This window comes from Manihot esculenta, chromosome 15 (assembly GCF_001659605.2).
Source record: "Manihot esculenta cultivar AM560-2 chromosome 15, M.esculenta_v8, whole genome shotgun sequence".
Lineage (NCBI taxonomy): Eukaryota > Viridiplantae > Streptophyta > Magnoliopsida > Malpighiales > Euphorbiaceae > Manihot > Manihot esculenta.
The window spans coordinates 10,358,242-10,369,409 of NC_035175.2; the positions used below are offsets into that span (position 1 = coordinate 10,358,242).

At 24.3% G+C, this 11,168-nt stretch overlaps 1 protein-coding gene across 1 annotated transcript; it reads left to right on the forward strand.

Moving 5' to 3' along the window:
- Positions 1-8,029: 8,029 nt before the first annotated feature.
- LOC110601340 (MLP-like protein 31) lies at positions 8,030-8,801 on the forward strand. The gene is made up of 2 exons (XM_021738437.2): positions 8,030-8,234; positions 8,350-8,801. The coding sequence occupies exons 1-2, from the start codon at positions 8,048-8,050 to the stop codon at positions 8,613-8,615; spliced, it is 453 nt and encodes a 150-aa protein (XP_021594129.1). The 5' UTR covers positions 8,030-8,047; the 3' UTR covers positions 8,616-8,801.
- The last annotated feature ends 2,367 nt before the right edge of the window (positions 8,802-11,168 follow it).

Genomic DNA, 11,168 nt, shown 5'->3' on the forward strand with positions numbered 1-11,168 from the left:
TTAATAAAAGTTACTTTTATGATACCATTCATTGTTGATCACTTTTCACCATTTAAAAAATATATTAAAATATCTCTGACATTTTAAAAAATATATTAGTTAGTTTTTCTGTTAATTTTAATCATTAAGTACTGATAAAAAATCTAAAATACTTCTGATATGGATGGACTAATTATTAAATTTTTTAATAATTTGAGGGACCAACTAATAAATTTTTTAAAACTATAAAAACTAAATAGTAAAATGCTTAATGACAAAATTAAAGAAGGGACTAATTAATAAATTTTTTAAAATATTAAGGATATTTTAATATATTTTTCAAAATTAAAAAACTAATTAGCGAATTTCTTCATGAGACTACATAGTAATTTTCTTATTTTAATAATTAATTTAACCAAAATTTTTTGATAGATTTTACTTATTTTTTTTGAATCAAAGATTTTACTTATTTTTTAAACTTGAATAAATTTGAGTGATAATAATATTTAGTTATTCTTTTAGAAAATATATATTTTAATTCACTAAAATTGTGTAATTAAAAATTTTATTTCTTCCTTGAATTGCACAAGTAAGTTATATTTTCAATTCATTTTTAATTTTATTTTCAATCTACCGAATGATATTAACCTTTTTTATCCAATTTTAATTATTTTATGTATTGCCTTAGTTTCTAATTACCCATTTTAATTTACATTCTATATTAAGATTCAACTTTTAGGTAAGACACATGTCTCTAGCAAAATTTTCAATTTTTTTAAAAAAATTTTGAAAAGAGAATTTTTTTTTATTGGTACAAACAAATAACATTGACTATGTATTTTTTTTAATTCTAAAATATAAATATTAAGAATTAAAGGTTAATAGTTTATTGACATTTAATATAGCGGCATTAAAAAAATTGAAAATATGTAAAAGAATTATAGAGTATTTTAAAGAGAAAAGTTCAATCAACTGCAAAAGTATAGGATTAATTTGATTGATTTTTCTTTATCTTTTAAGTGGTAAAGAGAAACTCTTAGGGAGTATAGAGATCTTGAATTTGCATATCACTTTCTTTTTTTTTTTTTTAAATAAATCTCTTATCTGAAAATTGATCGCTATTAAAAATAAATAATTACTTCTAATAATAAATTATTAAATATTTTAGTGTATCATTCCATTATACTAAATTGATACATTAAATTTCTGTTTGAAATTGAAAATTTTATAAAAATTTAATTCAATTGATTTAATTTTTAATAATGTATTTTTTTTAAAATAAAATTTTATATATTTTTACAAAAATTTATTTAAATTATTCTTATAAAATAAATCACGCCAAAAACAAAGTGAATAAGATTTTTACAACGTTAGTGAAAATTTTAAAATTACCCTCTAAATTCACATTATTACAAAAAATGTCATATCTACATGTAAATTAAATTAAAGTTTATTAAGTTTTAATTTTTTTTAATTATTTATTGTAACATTAATGGATTAGTTCACTATCTCATGGTACTTGAGTATCTAACAATTTGCCACCTCCAACAATGCACTAGCTATCAATAATTATCTGACCCACTAAATTTCCATTGGAAAAAAAAATCAGATATCAGAAATCATAAAACAGAATTTCAAATTTCAGATTCAATAGAAAGAAAAGAATGCTTCCATCTTCTTATTAGAAAACAAAATTCTTCCAAATATGTCAATTTAGGTTCATGTAGAACTTTTCTTTATAACATCCATAAATTACAAATATAAATTCAACACTCAGCCCCATTTTAACAATATATACTCTCGTGCAAAATTGAAACAGTGCCTCACAGCCAGTGTTACCAGCCAACTACATCTATATATACCATATATATATATATATATATATATATATATATATAGTCTTTTATTATGATAAATAATTACTTAAAAAAATAAAAAAATAGATAAATTTTATTAAATTACTAAAAAATAATAAATAAAATAAATTATTTATTATTTACCGGTTATTTAAAATATAAATAATAAAATTACCGACTGTTTACCAATAAAAAATTATAGTTATATTTTTACCGTTTTTATAATACATAAAAGTCTTGCAATTTCACAAATAGTTGTTGCAAAATCAAGCAGCTAGGATCGAGGCACTGTTGAGTGTTTCTTTGATTTCCAACAAATATGACCAATATAAATATCTAGTAACCGATCTCCTAATTCTTCACAGCTACTCCAATATGAGTCATTAAATCTCGAGCTTAGAATTAGAAGAAAAGAACAAACCTTGACCAAAAGAGGCTTTGATATATCTCAGTACTCCATGGAGAGCTTACTCATGAGTAGTAAATGATAAATCTGGCCTTGTAGTTATTGCAACTGCCAGTTATTAATAGAATGCCAAAGCCAATAAAATTCTAATTGTTAGTCATTTTAGCAACCGGTGATAATTTGTCAAAATAATCCTGTGTAGCCTTTAGCTACAAGTATAGCCTTGTGCTCTCTATACAACTGTCTACTTTATAATTGATTCTATATACATTTACATCCCGAGCAGTTAAATCAATAAGTTTCCATATTTTATTTTCTCTAAGGCAGAAATTCCAAAAGCCATTGCTTCATTCCAGACATCTGATTTTACTGCTTGTTGGTAATTCAACGTTGATTGAATGGACAAGATATAGTGAAAGTATGATGTAGAGAGAGAATTGTAACATAGAACAGAAGAGAGAAAATGTGGTGTACCTTTGGAGTAATGATTGGTATTGGCAGTTGATGAAGCAACATTACACTGATAATCAAGAAGGTCAGTTGGTGTTTTCCTTGTTCTGCTAGAAAATCTTGTTGGCTGAGATTGGTTTAGGTTGAAAAAAGAAGGTGGGGAAGGGCCTTGTGGATTAGAACTAGGAAAAGGATCTGTAGTCTATTTCAAAAATATTTAATATCTGAATAGGAGGTGAAGATTGGTGAGTCTGACGAGGAAAGACATGTTCTTGAAAAAAATTTCTTTATTGTGAAGATCCCTTAAGACATACCCCTTTGTTCCTTCTTTATACCTAAGAGAAAGACAATTTTTTAGCCCTGGAATCAAATTTGATTATGCCAGCAACTAGAGTAGAGGCATAACATAAAGATTAAAACATGATGAAAAAAACATGAAACGGTGATTTATTCTGTTAATAAGAAAAGTTGCATGAAGTATAGAGAATGATCAGAAGGATGTGGGAAGTTTAGATCGAAAAAGCAAAACTCTTGCTGGTGTTTTCTTTCTGCTATAACATTTTGTTGTGGTTTCTCAATGCATGTAGTTTAGTGCAAAATCCACTTTTCACAAATATATGATATTTACGACCTAATTTATTATATTAATATAAAATATATGATAATAATAAATTTATTTAAAAAATATATGTATTCTGAATACATAGATAAAAAAGACACTTTTTTTAAATAAATAATACAAAATAAAATATTTACTAAATTTTTGTAAATTTCATATACAATCAGTGATTCCTTGCGCAAATATTAAAACATAAAGAAAATTTATCATTATTATTATTTAATCGATTTTAAAATATTAATATTGAAGAGTTTTTTTTATCATAATTTTATTTTATTTTATTTATTTTATCTATCATTCCTAACTTAATAGTTATTATAGTGATATCCATCGAATTTAATTTGAATTAAAAAAAATCTAAATTCCAATTTGAATATTTTTGAAATTCTTATAACTTTAATTGTTAAATTGTTATCCAAAATTATTAAATTTCTTATGTACGATGGCTGGACATGATTAAATATAAAATTTATTATAATTTTTTTTTACATATTTATCATTTATTTATTGATATATATTTAAGTATATATAAAAATTTCTCTAAACACTATAAAAAATATTAAAAATTAGCAGAAAAATATTTGTTATTAAAAATATAAAATTCATTGCTAAAATCTTATGGCAATAATATATTACTCTTATACAATTGTAAATATTTTATAATTTTAGCAATATTTTTATTAATGTATATTATTTTTATTTTTATTAATTTTTATATATTATTAGTAGCAATTATTTATATTAATTTTTATAATAATAAAATTAATATCATTATAAAATTTTTTATTATTAATTCTAATATTTATTATAATGAAAATTATATTTTAAAATAAAATATATAATCATGGTGTTTTCAGCATTTTGGTTTTGGATTGGGTGTTCGAGAACAGTTAATATAAGTTTTTTGATAAAATCTTTTGTTCACACAAAATTAAATTCATACTAAATAATTGAGGTTCATTTTTATTAATTATTAGTTTTAAAATTTAAAATTTAATTAAAAGGTGAATAATATTTAAATATAATAAATCGCAAATAATGCACTTCCTTGCAAAACGTACTTTTTTTTTTTTCTCTTTTCCGATGCACCTCAAGTTCTAGACAAGCTTGTGAGCGAAAGATTACACATCACCCGACAAAAATCTGACAAATATTTAATTAATGTGTTGCTTTGCATTTTTTAGTAAATTATTAGACACACTTGATAAGTTATATCTTATCAAGTTGAGATATTATATCTAACTAATGATAATAAAATACTTAAATAAATTAAAAAATTAAAATTTAATAAACTTAAACATGTATTTTGGCAATTAATTTTAAATGATATGGTGATTTGTCATTCATTGGGTGCACCACCTTAATTTGATAAAGTGATAATTCAATAATTTCTCTTAATAAAATACTCTTTACTTATATAATGGTTAATATTTTAAACATAATTGGGTGAAATCTTTATTTTTATATTAAAGAAATAAAAAAATTTAAAAATTTTTATCAGGTTAGGTAATTTATTTTCCCAATTATTTTTTTATATTTTAGTCGATGAATTTTATTATTATTTTTTATTTTTTAATAAAAATTTACTTTTTTTATTTAAAATTTTTCTACCGAAATAAATTTAATTATGGTTAATAAAAAATAAATGATAATAAAAAAATACATTATCATGAGTCGCCATACATCTGCATGTGAATCATGGGTAGTTGAAATCTAACCCTCAAAAAGTTACAAATTTGCCTGTGTAAAGGAATTGTTAACCATATATAGTAATACAGTAATTTCCGCATCTAAGTTAGAGAAAACCATGGCTCTTAAAGGCAACTTGGAAACTGTTGTGGAACTCAAGTCCTGAGAAATTCCTGAGTTTCTGGAAGGGCCAAGCTCATCAGGTTCCCAATCATTCTCCCACTAATATTCAAGGAGTTCATGTCCACGAAGGTGATTGTGTGACATCGGGCTCCATCAAGATCTGGAAGTACACTGTAGGTAAGGATACATCACCTTTTTTTTTTTTAATGCGTGTTATGAGGTTAGTGAATTCTAACAAATTAATGAAATTATGCATAGAGGGAAGATTTGAAATTTTCAAAGAGAAGGTCATAATAGATGATGAGAAGAAAACATAAACTTTTATTGGTCTGGAAGGTAATCTGCTCAAAATTTATAAGGTATTTAATATTAGTTGTATGTTGTTTTTCCAAAAGATTCAATAGCCTTTTAAATTTCTCAAGAAAATAATAACGATAATGGTGTTTTTTAAAATTAGAAATTAATAAAAAATAGAAATAAAATGAAGAGAATTGAAGTGTATAATCTCACAACTTGGAGGAGGGCAGCAGCAAAGGAGGGAGAGAGGGGAAAATATGATGATTCAAGTTTAATTTTAGGAGTTTTTATATAGGCATAAAAAGATAAAATTTAATAATTTAAAATAAACTCTAATATTCCTATCATATCTCCATCATAATCTGATTGAGTTTGATTTAATTTAATCCAACTTGAAACTGATTTTATCCTTACTTAGATGGCAAAATCTGCTGAGGTAGCACTTTATGAAACTATCCATCGCCTTTGACTACAAGTTTGGTTAAGGTTGTAATCTCCTAGTCTAAAAATCCATATTTCAGCCTCTTTTTATTTATTTTTTCAATTTTTATTAAAAAAATCTGTTTAAAATTAAATTTTAAATAAAATTAAATATTTATGTCAAAATTATAGCAAAATAATAAAATTAAATAAAGAAAAAATTATGAGTTTTACAACTCATCAAAAGCTAAATAGTTTAGTCACATTATACTGGAACATGATTCTAAATCACTCATGGATACTTTGCTTGAAAGAGTAAATCTACAGGATATTGCAGGAATTATTGAAGAAATTAAATCTTTGGCTGCAGGTTTTGTTGGCTGCCGGTTTCAATTTGTTAAACGAAACTGTAATAAATTAGAATGATGATTTTCTTTGTTACCAATTTATATATGTTTTCTTATTGCCTTTGGGACTTTAATACAATTGGTTTTTAGAAAAAAAAAAAAAACATTACAAGAAATATTAAAATTAATAACAAAAAATTTTTCTATTAAAAATATAAAATTTAGTACTAAAATTTTATGGCAATAATATATGATCAATACGTGTTATTACTATAAAATTATAAATATTTTACAATAAAATTATATTTGCTCTTAAAAAATTATTATTGCCAACAATAAATATTATTATTAAAAAATTTATTAATATTTATAATTTTTATTTTTATCATATTTTTTTATATATAATTAGCAGCAATTATTTATATTACTATTATATATTAATTTTATAATAGTAAAATTGATGTTGCTATAATTTTTTTTACTAATTCTAATATTTATCGAAGTGAAAAATCGTTTTTTAATAATAAAGGGTACAATCATTGAGTTTTTAGCATCTTTAGCTTTGGATCAGGTGTTTTAGAACAGCTAACCTGAGTATCAATTTGATTACATCTTTTGTTTATAAAAGAAAAAAAAGAATACAATTGGTGGGTTATCATATTAAAATAATTTTATTTATTAAATTTATAATAAATAATTGAGGTTTATTTTTATTATAATTATTATTTTTGATATTTAAAATTTAAAATTTATTTAAAAGATGAATATTATTTAAATATGATAAATCTCAAATAATGCACTCCTTTCAAAACACACAAACTTTTTTTTTCTTTCTGGATGCGCCTCAAGTTCTAGGTAAGAGTGAGAGTGAAAGATTACACACTTAATAAAAATCTCACAAAGATATAATTAATGTGATGCTTTGTATTAATTAACCTCCCTCTAATTTTTACCCTGGTTGATAACGATATTTAATGATAATATTCAATGTTTAAATTAAATAAAAATATTATTTTTTATTTAATAACTATTTTTTTTATAACGGTGTTTGATAGTTAAACTAGTGGATATTAAAAAATTATCCTCTTTAACATTTAGTATTTAATAACTACTATTTATATTCTTTTTTACACTTAGTATACTTTTATTTTTTTATAAATTTACAAATTCAAACTTTAATATATAAACCGTTGTTATTATTAATTTTCACTATTTTATATATTATATTACCGATCTATTATATTTACAATAATATTATTGATTATTTATGGCATGTTAAAAATACAATTAATTTATCAGTTTAAAAATAATTTTTATTTTTTATTATTAATTTATTAAAAAAATATTGATTTATATTAATTTGTGATTTATAAAAACACTTGATAATATTCATTCATGTTATTTATCGTCATTTTGTATTTAACACCTAATCCACTATTTATTTTATATTAAACACTTCTACTTTAAATAGCTATTTATTTTATATGTAGGACTTAAACCTCTTTGTTGTTTTTATTGAGATTTTACAACCCTTTATTTTAATAAATTGTTTATCTTTATGAAAAAAATTATTAGATGCACATGGTATACTATTTCATCATATTGAGATAATACATTTAACTAGTGATAATAAAAAATTTAAATAAATTTAAAGATTAAATTTTAATAAACTTAAATTTATTCTTAAACTTCTTTATTTGTGATGCACATGTTAGTGACAATATGGGTTTGGCAAGATAAATCTAACCTTAAAAACGATTACATGTGAATCATGTGCGGTTGAAATCTAACCCTAAAAACGATTACAAAATTGCCTATATAATGAAATCTAAGTTAGAGCATTTGCATATACTAGAAAACCATGGCTTTCAAAGGCAACTTGGAGACTGTTGTGGAACTCAAGTCAAGTCCTGAGAAATTCCTGAATGTATGGAAGTGTCAAGCTCATCAGGTTCCCAACCACACTCCCACTAATATTCAAGGAGTTCATGTTCATGAAGGTGATTGGGTCAAATCTGGCTCCATCAAGATCTGGAAGTATACTGTGGGTAAGGATACATCATTTTTTTAATTTATTATAATATATGCATGTTCTGATATCAGTGAATTTTGATAAATTAATATTGAACCATGATTGATAAATTAATATTGAACCATGAACAGAGGGAAAATCTGAGGTTTTCAAGGAGAAGATAATAGTGGACGATGAGAAGAAAACAGTAACTCTTATTGGTCTGGAAGGTGACGTGTTCAAGATTTATAAAGTGTGTAATATTACTTGGCAACTCACATCTAAGGGTCAGGGGAGTTTGTCAAAAGTGATTATTGAATATGAGAAACTGAACGAAAATGTTCCTGTTCCTGGTGTTTACCTGGATTTTTTGGGTAGGATCACTAAGGAAATTGATGAAGGAATTTCTAAAGAGTAATAATAAAGATCTATGATCAGTTTTATTAAATAAGTTGAATCTTGTCTTGTATGATATATTATATATAAATTTAAGAGTGATATGAAATAAAGTTATTAAGTGAGAGTGGTGTGTATTGTCAATATTATAATATTGTTGTATGAACTAATAAATAAAGGGAAAATTGTAGCTTATGCTGCTTATCTATTATTTGGTATAGTGTTTACTTTTTTTTAAAAAAAATTATTTTTTATTTTTAAATATAACATAATTAATAAATTTATTTTTTTTATTTTTAAGATTCAATGCTTCGGTCTCTAAAACTTAATTCTATCAAAATTAGATGTTTTTCCGTAAAAGATGGTGACAAAAAAAATCAAACTATTATTTTTAAAATTTAACACTTTAATCCGTAAATTTAATTTTTATAAATTTATAAGTCGCTCCCTCAAAAAATTTGAATCAACAGTACTCATTTACAAATTAAAACAATAAACTGAAAATCTAAAACTCAATCTCCACAAAGTAAAAATTTCAATAAATTTAAGATCTAAACTAAACAAATATAATAAAAATCAAAATATATAAAATTTAAATTATTAAAAATTTAAATTAAAATTCAATAAAAGTTGCTTTTGTGATATTATTTGCGCTCGATCACTTCTCACCGTTTGAAAAATGCATTAAACTTTTTTTAACATTTTAAAAAATCTATTAGTTAATTTTTTTATTAATTTTAGTCATTAAGTATTATTAAAAAAAAATTACAATGCAATTAGGGACTAATTAGTAAAATTTTTAATAATTTAAGAGACAAACTAATAAGTTTTTTAAAAATATAGAGACTAAATAATAAAATGTTTAACGATAAAATTAATAAAGAAACTTATTAGTAAATTTTTTAAAATATTAAAATATTTTTAATATATTTTTCATAATTGAGAGATTGTCTAATGAATTTTTCAATATATTTATATCCTAGAAGTAAATCAATAAGTTTCCATATTTTATTTTCTCTAGGGCAGAAATTCCAAAAGCCATTGCTTCATTCCAGACATCTGATTTTACTGCTTGTTGGTAGTTCAACGTTGATTGAATGGACAAGATATAGTGAAAGTATGATGGAGAGAGAGAATTGTAACATAGAACAGAAGAGAGAAAATGTGGTGTACCTTTGGAGTAATGATTGGTATTGGCAGTAGATGAAGCAACATTACAATGATAATCAACAAGGTCAGTTGGTGTTTTCCTTGTTCTGCTAGAAAATCTTGTTGGCTGAGATTGGTTTAGGTTGAAAAAAGAAGGTGGGGAAGGGCCTTGTGGATTAGAACTAGGAAAAGGATCTGTAGTCTATTTCAAAAATATTTAATACCTGAATAGGAGGTGAAGTTTGGTGAGTCTGACGAGGAAAGACATGTTCTTGAAAAACGAGATTCTTTGAAACAAAATTTTCTTTATTGTGAAGATCCCTTAAGACATACCCCTTTGTTCCTGCTTTATAGCTAAGAGAAAGACATTTTTTAGCCTTGGAATCAAATTTGATTATGCCAGCAACTAGAGTAGAGACATAACATAACGAGAAAAAGAATATGAAACGGTAATTTATTCTGTTAATAAGAAAAGTTGCATGAAGCATAGAGAATGATCAGAAAGACTTTGGAAAGTTTAGATCGAAAAAGCTAAACTCTTGCTGGTGTTTTCTTTTTGCTATAACATTTTGTTTTGGTTTCTCGATGCATGTAATTTAGTGCAAAATTCACTTTTCACAAATACATAATATTTACGACCAATTTATTATATTAATATAAAATATATGATAATAATAAATTTATTAAAAAAACATATGTATTGTGAATACATGGATAAAAAAGACGCTTTATTTAAAATAAAAAATAAAAAATATAAATAAAAAATAAAAAATTTACTAAATTTTTATAAATTTCATATAAAATAAGTGATTGCTTACGTAAATATTGAAACATAAAAAAATATCATTATTAATTATTATTTAATCGATTTTAAAATATTAATATTGAAGAGTTTTTTATCATAATTTTATTTTATTTTTTATTTTATTTATCATTCCTCACCTTAATAGTTATTGATGATCTGAAATTCAGAAAATAGGATTTTATAATGGGTTCTGTAAAACTGGAAAAGTTTAGACCTAGAGAACTGTATGTCTCCTTTTATCTGTTTCCTTTTATCAGTTAGTGACGTGTAATCAGAATGCATGTTATTGGGTCATCTGTCCCTGTCTCGTTGATATGGACATACGAGAAAATCATATCGCTGCTCCATGCGTAACGGCCTCTGGTTCTTCCCAGACGCGCATGCGGATGGTCCCCTTTGACGGATGGATAGGCCTCCCTCCTGATCCTGAGCTGGATTGAAAGGTAGAATTAAGACTGAGTCCAGAGAGGATCTGTTCGTTGGACCGACAATGCTGGACCGGCCTGATTGAAGAGACTAACTGAAGTCCGGTCTCAAGGCTGAGCGGATCAGACCTGGTGCGTGTGTGAGGTTTGAGGGTCTCTAGATAATGGGCTGGTATCGTGGGTCTTACCCCAGACC

Excerpts from the sequence above, each read along its gene's own strand:
- LOC110601340 (XM_021738437.2), top strand. The coding sequence starts at position 8,048 with ATGGCTTTCAAAGGCAACTTGGAGACTGTTGTGGAACTCAAGTCAAGT. Across the intron at positions 8,235-8,349 it reads GATCTGGAAGTATACTGTGG|AGGGAAAATCTGAGGTTTTC; the intron begins GTAAGGATACAT and ends AACCATGAACAG.